At 51.6% G+C, this 19,175-nt stretch overlaps 1 protein-coding gene across 12 annotated transcripts in view; it reads right to left on the bottom strand.

Annotated features, from left to right (window-relative positions):
• The window catches only part of MAPT (microtubule associated protein tau), a 122,860-nt gene that overhangs the window by 35,391 nt on the left and 68,294 nt on the right, over positions 1 to 19,175 (bottom strand). For 5 of the 12 annotated variants that reach the window (XM_044938857.1, XM_044938855.1, XM_044938856.1 and 2 more), the window contains exons 2-5: positions 18,461 to 18,577; positions 13,248 to 13,334; positions 5,489 to 5,554; positions 482 to 1,579 (exon numbers count right to left, since the gene is read on the bottom strand). In XM_044938857.1, coding sequence (XP_044794792.1) covers positions 482 to 1,579; positions 5,489 to 5,554; positions 13,248 to 13,334; positions 18,461 to 18,560 — 1,351 coding nt within the window. In that variant the 5' untranslated portion in view covers positions 18,561 to 18,577. Of the gene's footprint in view, positions 1 to 481; positions 1,580 to 5,488; positions 5,555 to 9,925; positions 10,013 to 13,247; positions 13,335 to 18,460; positions 18,578 to 19,175 lie in introns of all 12 variants that reach the window. The other 7 variants (XM_044938861.1, XM_044938863.1, XM_044938864.1 and 4 more) reach the window with 4 other exon arrangements.

A 19,175-nucleotide genomic window follows, 5' to 3' on the forward strand; every position in this document is an offset into this window, starting at 1 on the left:
GCAAGATACTTCACCGCTTGGAGCCTCAGTTTTCCCATCTGCAAATCGGGGCTAATTATGCCCACTTGGGAGGGTCGGGAGGGTCCTAAACAACCAATATGAGACACATAATGAGCCCTCCGAAGTGGGAGCAGCTGTTATGCTCTTTGTGGAGTGCAGCCCACCAGCCTCCACTGGGCTGAAGAACCTTGCAGAGAAATCAAGGGGCCAGAGGAGTGAACGGGGCAGAAAGCAGTGGGTGGGGGTCTTGGTGACATGCGTGACGGCGGGCAAGCGTGAGAGGAACACGAGCTACCAGCGCCTGAGGGACAGGAGGTGGCTGGGAGGGTGAGCAAAGGCCCAGGTGGCTGGTTGGTGGCTGTCCCCGGGGGCCTCAGAAGCGGCAGGAGCCAAGGAGGAGCCGGAAGCTGAGTGGCAGTGCCTGAAGCCTGGGTGGCACACGAGGTCGCCAGGCGGGAGCGAAGGAGCTCAAGACACAGACCTTTGAGTTGAGGCACCCGGCTGACGGGCTTCCCTGGCAGACCAGCTGCAGGCTGCTTTCCAGAAGGTTCTGGAAGATCAGTCTTTTTTGTGTCCTCGCCCTCAGAGGGGCTCCGGGGCTCTTGCTCCTCTCCAGGGGCCCCGGGAAGTGCAGTCCCTTCCAAATCCACCTCCAAGGGGGGTCCCTGCTCCTTCTGCAGGTTGGCTGTGATTTCCACGTGGAATGTGAACTCGGGGGACCCGCCGTGCCCTTCTCCCAGGGGCCCCTCGCTGGGCCCGTCGGGCTCTGGGACCCGGGTCTCTTCAGACGCTTTAGAGAGGAAATCGACAGGAAGCGGGATGACACCCCCGGCTGGGGACCCCGGGGTTCCAGGGGCTTCTCCAGAAACTGCCTGCGGAGCTGGCCCGCCTTGGGTCGGGGAGACCTGGGAGGGCGGGGAGTCCTGGGGCGAGGACTCATCAATGTCCCGGTCTTCATCCACCTCCTCACCCCCCTGCCTCTCTTTGCTCTGTGCCCACTTCAGAGGCAGCCCCTCCTGGGGCAGGCCTCCCCAAAGCTGGCACTCTGGTGGCTCGGAGCCGTGGCTGCCACCCTCTGCAACCTTAGGTTCTGTCCCTGAAGACTGGCATGTAGCCTCTCTGGGGCCTGCGAGCAGGGTGGGGGCCCCAAGAATGTCAGATGAGTGCTGGCGGGTCAGCCCTGAGGTCCCCGGCTCCACAGCCTCACCTCCATGGTGGCCCGGCTCCCCGAGGAAGCTTGCCTGGACAACTTTGGAACTCCCAGGCTCCGTCTGCTGACGTCCAGGGGAGGGGGGCTTCGGAAAGGCCAGGCCCTCCTCAGCCCGCTGCCCTGGTTTTGGTCCCCACTCCCAGTGGGGCTCCTGAGGGCCTCCTGGTGGAGGAGGCACTTGGCAGACGGGATGATGCTGGGAAGGGCAAGAGGTCGCCAGGACGGGAGCTTCGGGCTCTTTCTCCCCCAGAGGCAGCTCGGAGACCCCAGAAGCTTCTTGGCCGTGTGCAAGCTGGACCTGAGAGCTAAGCCCATGGGCCAGAGGCCTCTCAGACGCTTCCCTCTGCTGACCCGGAACTCTCCTTTCCTCTGGGTTTGAAGAGGCAGCAGCAGCAAAAGGTTAGCAAGAGCAAGTTAGGTGTTTTAAGAGAGGGACATATGTTTGAAAGAAAAAAAGGATGCTTAAACAGCATCTCAAGCCCACCTAACAAAGGAAAAGGAGCCCACGCTCTGAGCTCACCCATGTTGCTTTTCTTTGCTCAGAACGAAACAGCTCTTGGTAAATCTGCCAACAGTTAGCTGGGTGACCATGGGTGAGCACCTCCTATCTTTGAACCTCAGTTTTCTTATCTGTAAAAGGGGAGCTTAGACTAAGACCCCATCTAGCGCTGGTGTTAGTCCTCTGCCTATGTTGGGTCTGGCTGGGCTCCGAGTATCCTGCCATATCCGGGGCTGCCTTAGGCTAACTCCACCAGCTGCAAAAACTTGTCCTCCTCTCCAGGGACTGTGAGCCTCCTGAAGACTCTGGCCTCTAGGTGGGACCTGGATGGGGTGCAGGGAGGGTCTTCTTTCCTCTCCTTCTCTCTCTGGCCCCCCTTTTTGCCCAATAAAACCAGCAGGTACCTGTAAACCCACCCTGATAGATTTGGAAAACCCCAAATGCATCATAATCAGGGCTCAGTCTTTACTAACTGACCTGCCATGAGACCTCTACAAACAGAAACACGGTTCAGGTTTGTCCAGATTGTGGATTATTAACAGCCTTCTGCGCGAGGTGAGGTGACCACCGTGGCAGTTAAGGTGGTCTGCACGGCACAGACGTGGCCAGCCCCGCGGGACCACTGCTTCACCCCTGTCACACCACCTCCCGTGTGCCCGCCCAGTGGATGAAGGCACACTTCCCTTTTTTCTGCTTCATTCATGCCGCATTCGTGTGAAGTGTTAGTCGCTCAATCGTGTCTGGCTTTTTGTGACCCCATGGACTGTAGCCCACCAGGCTCCTCTGTCCATGGAATTCTCCAGACAAGAATACTGGAATGGGTAGCCATTTCCTTCTCCAAGGGATCTTCCTGACCCAGGGATAAAACCTGGGTCTCCTACATTGCAGACAGATTCTTTACCATCTGAGCCACCAGAGAAGCCCCACATTCACATGAATCCCTCCTTAAAATATCTGTGTATTGAGGACAGGAGACTTTTTTTCTATTGGTTCTCCTAATATCCTATATTTTTTCTAACTCCCAACTCTTCAAACATCCTACCTAGTTCCAGGACAACTTTGTAGCTCTCCTCTAAATAAACCCTGGGACTACAAAGGATTGAGGGTCTTGGAAGAGAAAGAGACTGGATGAGGGGAGGGGCAGGAGGTGGGAGAACACAGGGGTCCACACACATGGCTAACACATGATGGTCCCTCTGGTCCCAACTCTAGTTGGAGTCTGTGGAGCTGCCCGGCAGCCCCTTATCAGAAGGCCAGCTCTCTCAGCTCCCACCCCTACTCTGGGGCCATGAGTTCATGGTCTCAGTCATCTTGTGTTCCTAGCATAGCCCCAGAGCCTGCCACATGGCCAGATCTACACATGATGTCATCAGGGAAACAAGCTGATTTCTGCCTACCGAGGGGTCTGCAGGAGACTCTCTGGGGCCCTTGGTGAGTCTTGGGGATGAACAGACCAAATGACAGAGATGCAAGAAATCAGTTGGCAGGAGGCAATCTGAGCCTCCTCACCCCAACTCCTTCCCAACCCACCGCTCAACAGACCCAAAGTGGCAGCAGCTACTGCCACTTCCCTACACCTCTCATCAGGCCAGGTCTCCAGCACTTTCTGGAAAAATCTTTCCTCCCAGAGCTCCCTAGAAATTGCATGTGATGTGGATGTTACTGTTACACTGCAGGGCTTTAAAAGACCCTGACTGAAAAAGAGACCAGGGCACCAAACCTGCATATTAAACATACCCTGAAAAGTTATCGATATAGGATAGTACAGCGTGTGTGTGTGTGTGTGTGTGTGTGTGTGTGTGTGTGTGTGTGAGGAACCTGCCATCATGCTATTACTCTCCTGGAGGAAGGAGCTGGGCTGGGAGAACATTCTATTCAGCTTCCAGAAGACTGAAAAGTGCTCAGTAACTACTGAGTTGGCCAAAAAGTTCATTTGGGTTTTTTCATACTATCTTATGGATATCATGAAAAATATGCAGTATTTTTCAAGCCAAGACTAAAGGTAGTAATCACTGGGGGTGGGTCCAAGGTAAGCAATATTTGGAGAAACACAGTTGGGTGGCCTCAGGAGTGCAGATGAATTGCGTCCCCACACTCCCTGGGAGGCCTGGTCCTGGTGACACTCCCGGACGAAAGGTCCACTCCTGCCGTGAGCAGGGTGTGGTGGGCAGGGCCCTCCCCACACCCTGCTCCTCTCGGCCCCTCGCAGCTCCATCCTGAAGCATCTTTGCTCTCTTAGTCCTTCATGGACACAGGCTGCCAGAGATTTTCCTTCTGCCGCAGGAAAACAAGGAAGAGAGAAGAGCTGTGCTTCTGTGTACATGGTTCTTCCCAAATCTGATTGCTTTAGCACAAAACAGACTGCAGGTCTGTGGCTGTGAAACATGTTTGTGGATAGCCAGGGTGTCTGGATTTCCCAAGGCCCCACTGGAGGGAGCCGGGCTTGGCCATTTGGATCAGCAGCTCCAGATGAGACATTAAACACTGGCCTGGGCAGCACAGAGGTAGAAACCTCCACATGTGTGCAGATTTGGTGCCAGCGTCGCATTGCAGATGCTCCCTGCTGTTCGTCTATATAGTTCTATGATACTAAGCCAGTGCTGGGAAAGTTAAAAATTCAGTTAGCCCCAAAATAAGGTTTCTAGGAAAGCTGTTGGCCTGATCTTTTTGTTCCACGGAATATGTTTCAGGGACATGGAGACATAGCCTACAATAAAAATTTGTAAGAAAAACTCAAACTCACTTCTTTTTATGGAAATAGATGGTCATTTCCAGAGGTTATAAAAACCTCTCATTTTACCTAAAAGCTAGAAATAATGACCTAAAAGAAACAGGAGGCAAGATTCTATTTAACACATAGACTGAGATTCCCCGTTGATAATGATTATCGCTTCTACTATTTTTCTGAAGCTCTTTGTAAGCCTAAGAATGAAAACACGTCTTTCCACGCTGTGTGAGATGAGAAACACTAGCACGCTATGGGGCAGGGAACCCCGGGAGTCACAGAAATGTGTCGTTAGGCTTCAAAGCACCCTCAAGGAGACGCTTCTTCAGGCCCAGAGTCTCCCTAAAGCCAGATGGCTCAGCGGCAGCGCTAAACACTGAACAAATCCCAAACCACTTTGTGGGGAAAAGACCAGCGACTTCCCGGCTCTCTTACAGTCTAAAAGCTTCCACATTATACAGCAGACTCTCAAGTTCATTTATGCAGCCAATGACAGAAAACAAAACTCAGCTGGGTTGTACTGGAGGTCTCCATTTCCAAAGATAAGGAATCTCTAGAATTTACAATTTAAGTTCTTAAAAACCTTTATGCTCAGTGATCATACGAAGCTGTTTTTCTTGAGCACGGTAATTTTGGTCCCTGAGAAGAAAATCACAATAAAATCTGAAGGCTGCACAGAAGAAATAGTTTGGTGGCGACAGAATTGAGGCTTTGCTCCCGGGATGGGCCAGAGGGCCACCCACGGGGAGAATCACTCATCAGACACATTTGTGTTTCTGTTGGTCACTGATGCTCGAGTTCCCAAGCTGGGCGAGGCCAGCTGCTTTCAGAACAACAAACACACTGGGAAGGACTCAGAATTGACTAGAGAGCTAAAGCTCTTCCTCTACCTGAATAGCCCACCTTCAGTGAAAAACCAGCTCCTAAAGATCTGGACCCTGGAATTCAGGCCCAGGTCCAAAATCTCTTCTCAGGGTACGGTCCATCTGAGTGTTGCCACCCCCTCTTCCCAACCCCCCATGTGATGTGTGGCAGGCAATACCAGCCCACTGACCTTGGGTCACGTGTCCGGCAGCTTGGTCTTCCAGGTTGGACGTGTCGCCAATGCCTGCTTCTTCAGCTGGTTTGTGTGTCAGCAAATGAAGAGGATAAAAAGCAGACACAGTTATTGTTTGCTAGAAACAGAGCTCCCTGCCCCTCCCAACAGGTTTCTGAAGTGCTGTACCTCTGGCTCTTTTGTGCAAATGTGACTGCTGGGGATGTGGATGAAAACAGTCCACTAAACAGCGCCCCCCTCCCCAACGCCCACACACTTTCAGGCAACACAGTCCAGTAGGAAAGGCCTTCCCCACAGTGGGCCCTGGGTCCTCAGTCCCCGCTCGACAAAGACACAGGACAGGGAGGGCGGAGAAGCACTCTGTTGCTCAGCCACTGCTGTGGAGCTGTGTCCTGGTGGAGGCCGCCCTCCCAGCCCCGCCAGCGCTCCTGGGGGAGCCGAAGGTGCAGGAAGGACTAGGTGTGTGGGCCGTGGAGTCTGGCTGGGGTTCAAGCTCAGGTGCCGCCATACTTAGCCTCTCTGAGCTTTAGTTTCCAACTGTAGAACCCCAAAGTGATAACACCAGCCTGTCTTGTAGGAGAGCGGAGAGGGTTCATACGAAACTGTGTGCACGCGTTGAGCAGTGTCTGGTACATGGTAGGAGCCCCCTAGATGTTCAGTTTCTTTCCTCGAAACTACTGGGCAAACCCCTTCCACTGCCTGCTAAGAACAGGTGCCATCTGATTGAAGGGGGGTGGTAGTGTCAGTGAGCAGTTTTGGGGGTATCTTGGGCTCCCACTTAGGGAGCCCACTGTCCCTCCCGAACAAAAAAAAAGACTGAGACAAACTCCTGATCACGTCATCAATGGTACCAAAGTCGGTAAGCTTTCATACAACGCCAATTTCTGCATCTTGAAGAAATGGCGAGATCACTGCAGGACAAAGGGTATGAGCGTCCAGAAGAAAGACCCTCTAAGGCAAGTTGGCCACACACTGACATGGGTGTGAGCCCACACCCCAGGAGGGCCAACATGCCCTGATGGACAGGGACAGGGAGGCCACCAGCCTGAGAAATGCCCACCAGTGTCTGGCTGGGCCACCAGTTTTTTCCTCCCAGACCTGCGATGACTCAGTCTGTACAACTAAATCAGAAATGCCAAGTTAGCACCTCTTGCCATGCAGGCCCACCACAGAGAACATGGAGGAGGCAAAGGAAAGACTCTCTGGGTCACTGGACAGATGTATGACAGCCTGATAAGACACCCCGCCCACTGGCCTGCCCGGGGCCACTGTGGCGAGGGGCAGGGGGCGGGCAATGGGCTCGGGCAGCTTCCCCATTGGCAGTTCCTAGGCAGAAACACCTCTGCATGCCCTGCACGCTGATGCTGTACAGCCCGTGAGGTCTAACAGTGATAGCTCCATGTCACTTGACAAAAGATGTCTGTCAGGGAAGCACTGCTCTGAACGTAGGTTTGGTCTGAGTTTCTGACAAGGTCACAGAAGAAAGGCCCAGGGAGACAGCAAATCACCAAACCAGCTACACAGCATGGAGTCCCTAAGACAGGACACCAGGCGGCGTGCCGATGACGTCACTGCTGTGGCTCTGGGAAGCCCATCGCTTTCACACACCAATGCGATGTCGTGATACCCTGGTCCTGATGCAAATTAGAAAGTGCAGGCTGCTGGTATCTCTGACACCCCTTGATCCCAGCAAGAGAGATGCTCAGAGAAGCTAGAGAGAGGGAGGGTGTGAACCAGTGGTTGGACCATCACCAGCCTATATGGCTTCTCTGCCTCCCTGGAGCCCCAAAACAGCTCCATGCTCACCCTACAAGGCAGGGACACCTGCAGGGGGATGGCCGCACTGCACTCCCAAATGGACCTCAAATGGGAAGTTTCACAGGAGAACCAAGAGACAACAAAGACACGTGCCCAAGTGAGGTGCTCGACTAAGGCATGTTAGTCACTCGGTCGTGTCTGACTCTTTGCGACCCCATAGACTGTAACCCACCAGGCTCTTCTGTCCATGGAATTCTCCAGGCAAGAATACTGCAGTGGGTTACCATTCCCTTCTCCTGGGGATCTTCCCAACCCAGGGACTGAACCCGGGTCTCCCACATTGCAGGCATATTCCTTACCATCTGAGCCAACAGGGAGGCCCGAAACTAAGGTACATATTGTTAAAGCCACCAGCAGAAAAAATGTCCCCTCAACTCTAAAACCTCCCACTTCATTCAGGATGTAAAAGGGTGGAGGGGGAGAGAATTTTAAAGGAGGATTTCTTTAGAGAGAGCAGCTTAGGGCGGGTGGGGTGGTGGCTACCTGTCCACCTCCCACCTCAGTCCCACTGAAAGGGTTTCAAGGCACCAGGTGGAGACAGGTGGTGTGTGTCCCCTAGGGTTAGGGACGTGGTGGAGGGCTGTCAGAACTCCACTTGGGGAAACTCAAAGACAGGCAGGCTGGCCCTGCCTTGGTGGGAGAGCAAAGCCCGGGGGCTGTCTGCATATGCGTGGTTTGTTCAGGCAAGGAACGCCCATGTCCCCCGTGGACCTGTGGTGGGCACAGGGCAGCCATAGTGGAAGGGGCGCCTCAGGCCATGTCCCGCAGGGCCACCAATGTGAGCAAGCCAACCTTGGCAGAGGAGAGATGAGACAGATCTTCAGACCCCAAGGGACCCAAGAGAGAGGAATGTCTGCTGGAATCGAGAACAGAGGGAGGGAACTTCAGGAGGACGATGGGGATGGTGGGGGAGGCGGGTATCTGGAAGAATTCCAAAAACCCCAGAGGGAAAGACTCAACTTGCAACACCTGCAGAAACTGCAAGGAGCCAGCTCATAGCAGCCCCAATGCAGGAATAACTTCCCCGCCCCCTCCTGGTTCTCGCCCCTCTCCAGTCCCAGAGAGGAGGACCTGCAGCTTTGAGTGTTACCCTGACTGGACATTCCTTTTTTAAAAACTCATTGATTATTTTTTGGCTGCTCTGGGTCTTCGTTGCTGTATGCAGGTTTTCTCTAGTTGTGGTGAGGGGCAGGGGGCTACTCTCTAATTGTGGTGCTTGGGCTTCTCACTGTGGCGGCTTCTCTTGCTGCAGAGCACGGGCTCAGTAGTTGCAGCTCTAGAGCACAGGCTCAGGGCATGGGCTTAGTTGCTCCAAGGCACGTGGGAATCTTCTCAGACCAAGGGTCGAACTGTGTCCCCTGCACTGGCAGGGGGGTTTCTTAGCCACTGGATCACCAGGGAAGTCCCAGACTGCACATTCTTATCAGCATTTGCAGACTGGGTTGTGTGTTGGTGGAGACTAAAACACTTGATATTCCAGAAATGATGGAAAGTCAAGAGTTCCCTAGAGTTTTTGTCCCAGGCGGAAGAAGAGCTTCGCCCACTGAAAAGTTATAAAGTGACAGTGAGAGACAAAAGTCAAGCTACCCGTGATCTCATCCCACGAGTCGTTGGTTCCATGGCCTTCAAACGACCTTCACTGTCTAGGACGAGGCCTGTCAGTATCCAGAACATCTCCCTCCATTCATCTCTGGAGAGCAGCTTGCGGAGCGGAGACTACTCGGAGGAGCGGGTGGCGCTGCTTGGCCCCTGCACGGCATCCTTAACCCACATGGCTGGGGACAAGGCTGCAGACTTCCCAAACAGCTGCCATTGAGCCCCGCCTTCAGGAAGGAAAAGAACTCCTGCCGGGGACATTTCCCCACTCTCCACTGCTGCTGAAACACCATCCAGAGCTCGTCCTGCATTTCTTGCTGAGCACCGTCCCCATTGCCAAGCCAGTGGCTGCAGTCATGCCTAGCCCAGGGAGGTGGATGTGAAGGAAGTGACAGCCAGAGCTCCGGGCTCTGCTCGCTGTTTCCTAAGGGCCCGGGCAGCTCACGGTGACTCTGGCGGTCCCGAGTTCAGTGCTATTTCTGGTCAGTGCCCCGTCTGGGCTGCTCCGCATCATCAATGTTGACAGGACAGTCTCATCACGTCTGTTCTATGCTGATACGTTTGAAAAGATCGTCCTAAAATTGGATGCTAGAGTGCATCACTGAGTTCCTGGGGGGTTATCCAGTTACGATCCTCCAAGATGTGGGTGGGTCATCCGGATGCTGTGCCACACTCAGGTGCTCCCCTCAGGGAGCTATTTACCCCCTAGGAAGTGACCCTGTCGCTGGGCAGAGTCCCAGCAGGACCGTGGACTGACCTTGGCCGCCAGCCTGCCTGCAAGAACTCTCTGGAGCTAAGACAAGGAAAGGAGAGGCTGGAAGGAATCCAGAAGGTTCTCTACCCTCCAGGAGACAGGCAGGCAGCGATGGAGGCAACAGGGCATCAAGCTCAGAACAACCCGAGATTTCGGGAGGCTGGCATCCACCCGCATTCCCACCTCATTTGGAGACAGGCAGAACCCCATGCACTCCCATCCTACAGCTGGGGAGCCCGGCACCCAGCCCCAGGAGCCACCCTCACCTGCGGTTCCTTCTGGGATCTCCGTGGGGGCCTGAGCGGCCGCCTGCTCACCGGGGGCTCCCTCATCCACTAAGGGTGCTGTCGCATCTGGAAACCACCAAGAGTGGAAACCACCTTAGGGGCTGGGATGGGCCATGCCACGCCCCTCACCTTGCGCTCTTTGGGGATGCAAAGGTGCAGGAATGGGGAGGCAGGAAGGGGACTCAGCCGCATGCAAAAAAGCAACCCCACAGCAGGGCTCAGAGGCGTGCTCCCGCTTGAAATCTCCCCAGGAAAACATGAATACTCTGTCCAAGAGGCAACCGCTTAAGAGACAACCAGACCCTCTACCAGGAAAGCCAGAACAGCCCCCCTCTAAACACTGCAGTGAAAGGGACTTGTGGGGATGGTCGCCAGTATTTTTAAGGAAGAAACGTTGAAAATCAGGTGACTGGTCACAGATGTTTGAGCCTTATAGCAGTGCAGAACAGGAGAAGGCAAATTCTGCAGTCAGGGCTGGAGGCTACAGTTCTGCTGGGAGTCCAGCTTTGGGCAAGTCCTTTGTCCTCTTAGGGTCTCAGTTTCCTCATCTGCAAAATGGGAGGTGCCTTGACCTCCAAGTTTTCTTCCAGTTCTAATCCCCCAGTAGTCAAGTATGGATGTGAGAGTTGGACCATAAAGAAGGCTGAGCACCGATGAACTGATGCTTTTGAACTGTTGGTGTTGGAGAAGACTCTTGAGAGTCCTTTGGACAGCAAGGAGATCAAACCAGTCAATCCTAAAGGAAATCAACCCTGAATATTCATTGGAAAGACTTATGCTGAAACTGAAGCTCCAATATTTTGTCCACCTGATGCAAAGAGTCGACTCATTAGAAAAGACTCTGATGCTGGGAAAGATTGAAGGCAGGAGGAGAAGGATGAGATGGTTGGATGGCATCACCGACTCAATGGACATGAGTCTGAACAAGCTCTAGGAAATGAAGGACAGGGAAGCCTGGCGTGCTGCAGTCCGTGGGGTCTCAGAGAGTCAGACATGTCTGAACAACTGAACAACAACATTAATTCCCCTGTCTCCTGGAGCCCATGACCCTTGGTTATAAAGCACAGACCCCCCTGGGTGGCAATGAACAGGCCGCCTCTGTCTGAGGTCAGGTGCTTGACAACAGGCCTACAGATGGATCCACCTTCAGAGTAAAGAGGGAAAGATTCACCACGAGGAGTTGCTGTCAGTCTCTCATCAAGGTGAATGCTTCCAGATCGGCATTCCTCCCTGAGCAAATGCATTGGCATACTACCAAACCATTCTGGGCAAACAGGAGGAGGTGTCAGCTTTAAATGCTTTCCAAGAGCCTGAGTCAGGTTCGTCAATTGGAGTCCTTTTTGTTGTGGTTGTCTCGGGAGCAGCCTGGCAGAGCTCCACCCCAGCAGCTCCCCGCCATTCCCCAAGCCATGAGAGTTAAAGCTCTTGGGATCCTCACACGGATAGGATCCAGAATGTAGCAAGACGTGGTAGGTAGATTCTTCCAGAATAAAGTAGATTTGGAAGGCTGGCCTAAAATCTGGCATGAGTGCTTCAGGACTTTCTCAGGGCACTAGGCAACCTGTAAAACTGTCTGAACAGGATCAGCAGGCTATGTCTTGCATCACTGGCTCTAAGAAGGAGAGCAAAGAGCATTTGGTCTGGTTTTCTCTTCACTAGGAGGCTGAGAACCTTGGAGGTGGCGGGGAGGGGAAGAAGGGGAAGGGCCACATCCACTATATCCTTATACCATCAACTGGCAAGGAACTTGACAGCCACTTTCTGAATTCATCTAAAGGTGGACATCTGGGGACATGCTGGGGCCAGGTTCTCACCAAAGTCATGGGCAGGGCCCAGGGAAGTGCTGCGACTAGAACCTTGGGGAGGATGGAGAGATGGAGGGGCATACTCTGCAGACTAGTTACTCAAAAGCCATTCTCAATGCCCCTCTCCCTTGATTTTTCCTACGAAGGAAGCTGAAAGGCACAATACTCAATGTTTTAGCCTCCCTTACAGCCAGAGGGCATCAGAAAACCCAGTTCCTGCCAATGAGACATAAATGGAAGTTGGTCAGGTGGGGCATGTAGAAAAACTCTTTCTTTCCTAATAAAAAGGGAACATGTTTGGTTTACGGGCTCTTTCAGTCACTTTGCTTTGCTACTTTCTTCTTGCTTTGAAGGTAGATGTGATGCCTGGAGGTGCAGCAGTCATTCTGTAACTGTGAGGCAATAATCCAGCCATTAAAGATGGCAGAAGATAAAGACAGAGAGCGCTGGTGACACTGAGGAGCTGCTACTTGAGTCCAGATGTTTTATTCTGTGAGACAAATAAACCCCTTCATATATATGCCACAGTGAGTTGGGCTTTCTGTTACCTGTGATCAAACAGTCTTTTTTTTCTTTGGCTGTGCTGGGTCTTCCTTGATGCACGAGGGCTTTTTCTAGTTGCTGTGAGCCAGGGCTACTCTCTAATTGCAGTGCACGGGCTTCTCATTATGGTAGCTTCTCTTGTTGCGGCTCATGGGCCCTGAAGCGTGGAGGCTTCAGTACTTGTGGCACACAGGCTTAGTTGTCCTGCACGGGATCTTCCTGGACCAGAGATCGAACCCATGTTCCCTGCATTGGCAGGCAGAATTTTTACAACTGGACCACCAGGGAAGTTCCTCAAACATAGTCTTGACTAATATGGACGGGAAGCAAGAGAAGATGGTCCAAGGAACACCTCAGGAAATACATCAGAAGGTTTATAATAATAACCTAGATACCAAATGTCTACTGAAGACAGGTTAGAAAAGATGGGCTGGAGCTAACACCATGGCCAAAGTCCAGAGGCCCAGGCCCAGCTCAAGAAATGAAGGATACTAAACCAAGAGCAGTCCCAAAGTGTGAGCTTGGAGATGTGCACTGACCTACACTTTCCTGAACCAAACCACTGCTCCGGGACCTGGTGGCTCATGGGAGAAGTGTGGAGAGGACAATGGACAAGCAGCAGGGGCTTTGTGGAGCTGAGATCAGGCCCTGCTCTGCCACAATCCCAGCCTGTTCAAGTGTGGCTGTCTCGAAGCTCACACATGACAAAGCTGCCCATCCCTGGCACTAGCGAGCAAGGCATGAAGACAGAGCATGGCTCCCACAACGCTTGGGGCCCAAGCCCCATCCGCAAAGCACTGAGCGGGCATATCTCTCAGCCAGGGCAGCAGCAAGTGCAGCCAGGAAGGGTGGCATGTATGAGCTGGCATGTATGAGCTCAAAGCATGGCTAAGCACAGGTTGGAGCATGGAAGGAGCTGTTTGAATGAAGCCGTGAGAGAAGGGGGGCCCCACCTTCCGCCGTCGGAGTGCTCTTAGCATCAGAGGTTTCAGAGCCTGGTTCCTCAGATCCATCATCGGCCGGGGTCTGCAGGGGAGACTCTGGAACATACACAATGAACCCCTCAGAATGGCTGCCTCCCTCCGCCCCAATTTCAACTTCAGAGGAACTGGGGGGCAGTGTCTTTTGGAGCCAAAATCACCCAGTATAGACCCAAGATGGATGGACTGTGGTCTCGTGATAATACCAAGAAGGGGACCAACCCCACCCCCACCCCACAACTGGGCCCCCACACCAGGGTCATCAGGAAAGAGGCACGTGACGTTTACCTGTTCTGGGGCAAGAAGAGAAATTGCCTTTTAATTAGCTTGTGATTCCAACTGAGATAAAGGCTCTGATATTGACAAATGGGCAGCAGACACCAGAGAGCTAAGCCACAAGTAAACTTGGGGCTTTGTCTTTCCTTACTGGAGAGGTTCACGGGAGATCATGGCCATGAATTCATGACAAATAAACGCCTGGGAAAACACTCAGAAATCGAACTGCTTCCTCTGCAGAGAAATTAGCTCAGGGCAGACATGGGACCTACTTCTAACCGGACACTGGGCTGCGTCTCCCAGTCCTGCCCAACAAACCTTGTCATACCTGAAATGTCAGTCATCACTATTTACGGGAAAACTGCCCATCCAGACTCCAAAGCCAGGGGACCTCGGATGGACTCAGCAAAAGCCACGCTGCCTGGCAGGGGAGGGGGTGGGGTGGGGTTAGGGAGCCCTGGAGTAGCGGACAGGGAACCTGTCTGCACAAGGCAGACCCCAGAGGTGAAAAGAGGCAAGTGGTGTTCCAGCACACTTTGGGGTCAGACTCCTTGAACCCTCTGCTGGAACGCCATCCCTGGACACCCACCCTGGCTGCACTGATCCAGCCAAAGAAGGACTGATTCTAAAGAAGCTTCCGGTCCTGAAGCTTGGGAAAACCTGCCAACTCCCTCAAACAGGCTTTGGACACATGGTGAGGAACCATCGTGCAGACTGTCTGCTGGGCCTTTTTGTGTCTGTGTGTGAGCTGAGATTCTTTTATTGGTATAAAATCACAACTTCACATCTATCAGTTTAGCCACAATTCAGTGGCATTAAATACATTCACCATGCTGTGTAACCATCACCACTATCTATATCTAAAACTTTTTCATCTTCCCCAACAAAACTCTGTACCTATTAAGCAATAACTCTCTCTCCCTCCCTCCGAACCCCTGGCAGCCTCTATCTACTTTCTGTCTCTATGAATTTGCCTCAACATTTGTCCTTTTATATTTGGCTTATTTCACAAAGCATAATATTCTCAGGATCCGTTCATGTAGCATCTATCACAGTGTCATTTCTTTTCCTGGTTGAATAACATTTCAACATATGTATATACCATCTTTTGTTTATCCGTTCATCTGTTGATGGACACTTGGATTGTTCCAGCCTTTTGGCTATTTTGAATAATGCTGCTATGAACAATGGTGTACAAATATCTGTTCTAGTTCCTCGTTTCGATCCTTTTGCACATATCCTTAGGAGTGAAATCGCTGGATCGTGTGGTAGTTCTACGTGCAATTTTTTAGAAAACCACCCAACTGTTTGCTGCAGCTGCTGCATCATTTACACTCCCGCCTGCAATATACAAGGGGTCCAATTTCTCCACATCCTCACCAACACTTGGCATTTTCCATTTTTTTAATTATAGCCATCTTCGTAAATATGAAGTGGTATCTCATGGCAGTTTTGGTGTTGTCTGCTGGGTCTTATTACCCACCAGCCTCAACTGCCAAAGCACAGGAGCCTACAGGTGTGACGGTGCCTCAAGCACTTGCCCCCCAAACGCCCCTCCCCCAGTCCATCCCCAGCCTGCCACTGTGATCATCCGCATTATCCATGTTGAATTTTTTGGATGGTGGGAGGAAAGGTGGAAGAGGCCTCTTCTGACTGTCTTAGTTGGAAGGTCTAACAAGTTAACTCATTAACACCTTTTAATTCACGCGGGTGCACTGTTTTATCAGTTAACCAACTTTCACCCACTTTGCAGCTCTCTTTGGCTCCAACTAATCCTATTCCAACTTTTAGCATCTACTCAGATGCTCTCTGTTCTAGTATTTTACATGTGGTTTCTTGTCATTATTCAAAAAAGTCTCTGTCACCTATCTGAAATGTTGCTTGTAAAGTGACACCTTCTGTCAAGTCACACCTTTCACTCTCCATATAAAAATAATTCCTTCTAAATCCTTAGTAGCAAGACCAAATTTGAGGAGAACTCTGAAAATCTCTTAGGTATCACTTGCTTTCTTGGCAAGTATATTGTTTGAGGAAGTTTGTTTAGACTATCTTCAAACACTTTCACAGCAGTGACAAAAAGGTTAGCAACTTAAAATCTGCATGTATATATTATATATTTACACATATATCTGTTTTAGCACAGAACTTCCAATGACATTTTATGTTAAAAGAACTGAGGAATTTCAGCAACTGTACTTTAAGCACCTCTAAGGCACAAAATAACTTGGTAAACTTGTTCTTACTTTATAAATTGAATTATTAGATTTACAGAAAAATTGCAAAGAGAGAACAGAGGATACCCCATTGCCAGTTTCCCTAGTTATTAACATCCTACATTATTATGGTACATTTGTTTCAACATGATACATATTTTTAAACTTATTAAACCAGGTCACCCTAAACAGAGCATCATTTTTCACTGGCACAATTAATTCACCTGGGGCAGAATTCAGTATGTTAGGATCCTAAGTTGGATGCTCTCCCACGATAGTGGTAAAGAACCCGCCTGCCGATGCAGGAGATGTAAGAGACACAAGTTGAGTCCTTGGGTCAGGAAGATTCCCTGGAGAAGGAAATGGTAACCCACTCCTGTATTCTTGCCTGGAGAACTCCATGGATAGAGGAACCTGGTGGACTACAGTCCATGGGATCGCAAAGAATTGGACACAACTGAAGGCGACTTAGCACACGTGAAGACTTCAGGAACTGAAGTTCCAGGGGGACTTGGCTGAGAGTGACCAGAGGCAGAAACAGCTGACGTAGAGTGGAAGGCTATACTGGCCCCGTGACCTCAGAGAGGAAACTGTCATCTGTAAACTAGGGAGGGTAACCTCCATCCTCACTGGTTACTGTGAGCAGTGCCTGAGACGTTGTTGGCCGAAGCCCTTTGCCAGCTGTTTAGAGCTCTACAAAAAGCCTGCATCGTCCTTTTAAGCAAGCCCCATTATACGCAGGGCGCTCATGCTTGTGCTCAGTTGTGATCGACTGCAGCCCGTCAGGCTCCTCTGTCCGTGGCATTTCCCAGGCGAGAATACTGGAGTGGGTTGCCATTTCCTCCTCCAGGGGATCTTCCTGACCCAGGGATCGAACCCGTGTCTAGGCTCCTCTGTCCGTGGCATTTCCCAGGCAAGAATACTGGAGTGGGTTGCCATTTCCTCCTCCAGGGGATCTTCCTGACCCAGGGATCGAACCCGTGTCTCCTGCACTGGCAGGCAGATTCTTTACCACTGAGCCACCCAGGAAGCCCCGTAAGTAATTATATTCTTTACCACCCAAATCAGGACACTTGAAAGTGAAAGCAGCAATACTGCTAATGAGGCAGAAGAGACAGTGGGCTCAGGTCCTCAGCTGAGGGAGATCCCAGGGCCCAGCTGCCCCCAACCCTCCACGGGGAGCTGAAAAGTAGCAGCTCTGGCCTGAGTCAGGCTTCGGCCAGGGAGAGGTCAGAAAGTAATTCTTGCCACCATTTGGTTCCTGACACCGGGAAGAGAGGTTTGGGCCAATTGGGACCGCTAGGTGGAGCAGGCATTCCTCCCCCCCGCCCACCCTGGTACACCCCTCACCCAGAGCTTCAGGCTGGGGGCTCCCAAGAAGGCCAGAGGGCAGCCTCTGAGCTCCCAGGACAGTCCATGCCTTCCCTCACCTCCCCTAACTTGGAGCCCTTTTGTCTGATTCCCAAGCTCTGCCTCCAGTGTGTTCTCTGCCTAAACAGGTACAGAGAAGTTAGCCTTTGAAACAAGGGTCCCCAGTGAGTCCTGAAACATCTCCAAGGTGGGAATGATGCCTCTGCATGCTTCCCCAACCCAGGGCTCCTCCTGGTGACCCTGCCTCTTCCAGGGACCCTTCTCCGAGGGATGTACCTGGAAGAGGTTCCCTCCCACCTTGGAACTCCACCACTTCCATCCGCCACCCCACACCCAGGCTGCAAAGTGTTTTTATTACTTGCAGCATTTAAAGAGAAAAATAGACAGCCATTTTGTCTCCTTAGAAATGGGTGTGGAGGACAGGGACCTAGTCTCTCTTACTCTGCTCTGAGGGCTGCTCCAGGGAGCACTGGCCACCAGGGACACTGTGGGGAGAAGGGTTCCTTACAGCACAACCCAGTGCTCCGTGGGCCAGCCTGCTGCTCCTGGCACCAACATGGGGATTGGCATTCGGAGCTGGAAAGAGGGCTCTGTGTGCCCCACGGGGCTCCCCGAACTAGGTGGGGATGAGAGGCAGAGAAGAGGCCAAGCCAATTTAGCCAAAAGGCTATATTATAGAATACTTAGAAGTTGATCCAGTTTAGTACTATAGGTTCAACTATAGGAAACCCAGAACTAATCAACTCTGGCCAAATAGGGACCTTACACGCCTATTAAAGAAGATAAAAAAAAATAATGTATAAAGTCATGCATTTTAAAATATATATTTATTTATGTTTATTTATTTATTTGGCTGTGCCAGGTCTTAGTTGTGCATGTGGGATCTAGTTCCCTGACCAGGGATCGAACTCAGGCCCTCTGCACTGGGAGCAAGGAGTTTTAGCCACTGGACCACCAGGGAAGGCCCTAAAGTTACGTATTTTGCATGCTAATGAATTCTGCTGATTTATAGGTTCATGGATGTGGCTAAAGACTCAACAGATTGCCCTTGTATTAATTAGACGGACAAGCCCCCTGCAGTCTTTGTCACAATACATCTATGCATTGTGGCAAACTCTCCTTTGCAAAGGCAGATTTTCAAATAGCCTCACATTTTGAGTTCTGTTGGCTCATTCAAATGAATGAGGTTTCAAATCTATGGATAATCTAAAATAATATAGAATTTAAAACTCCTTTAAAAATCAGGATGCAAACCCTTCCTGCCAGCAGTAGGGCTGGCTGTGATCCCCAGGGTGCCTGGCCCCGTAGGCAGAGCTGTGCACTAACCTTTCAGGCCGGGGTCCATGTCACCCTCGTGGTCTTGCAGGGTGTAGTCCCCCTGAGCATGATCTTCCATCACATCGAATTCCTGACGGGGCTCAGCCATCCTGGTTCAAGGCCCACCTGGGGAAAGAAGATGGGAAGTGAGAGCTGGATGCTGTGCTCAGGCTAAGTGCTGGGGCGAGGGGAGGGGGGACAGGGAGACAGAAGTGCCCCTCCCCACTTCATGGAAGGTAGATTTCTGCCTCTCATTTCCCTTCTCCAACAAGTAGAGTACCCAACCTCATCTGTGGAGGGGTATCTCTGCTGAAGCATTATTAACATGCATGTGTGCACTTTTCATTCACCAACATCACATCAGTTCATATCCAAAACCACCAGCTGGGCAGGTTCGAGGGGCCTAATTTGTTTCTATGCCCAACGCTCTTTCTACTTCATGATAGATTAAATGCTGCTGACCAGTACTTTGATGGTTTTCTGTTTTTGTTTTTTACAGAGAGGGAAGGCATTGGCTGGGCAGTGCCAGTAAGGAAAAGGAGGTGCAGAGAAACAATGTGATTGCTCAATCACACCCAAGTGTTCTGACGCCCCAGCTCTGAGCCAGGTGGCCCCACTAGGGGTCAGAGTGGGGCTTCCACTCACCTCAATGGATCCCTTCAGAAACCTTATGTGTGCATTCCGAGGGCTGGGCTAAGTCCTTAACAGGGCGCCGTGTGAATTT

This window comes from Bubalus bubalis, chromosome 3 (assembly GCF_019923935.1).
Source record: "Bubalus bubalis isolate 160015118507 breed Murrah chromosome 3, NDDB_SH_1, whole genome shotgun sequence".
Lineage (NCBI taxonomy): Eukaryota > Metazoa > Chordata > Mammalia > Artiodactyla > Bovidae > Bubalus > Bubalus bubalis.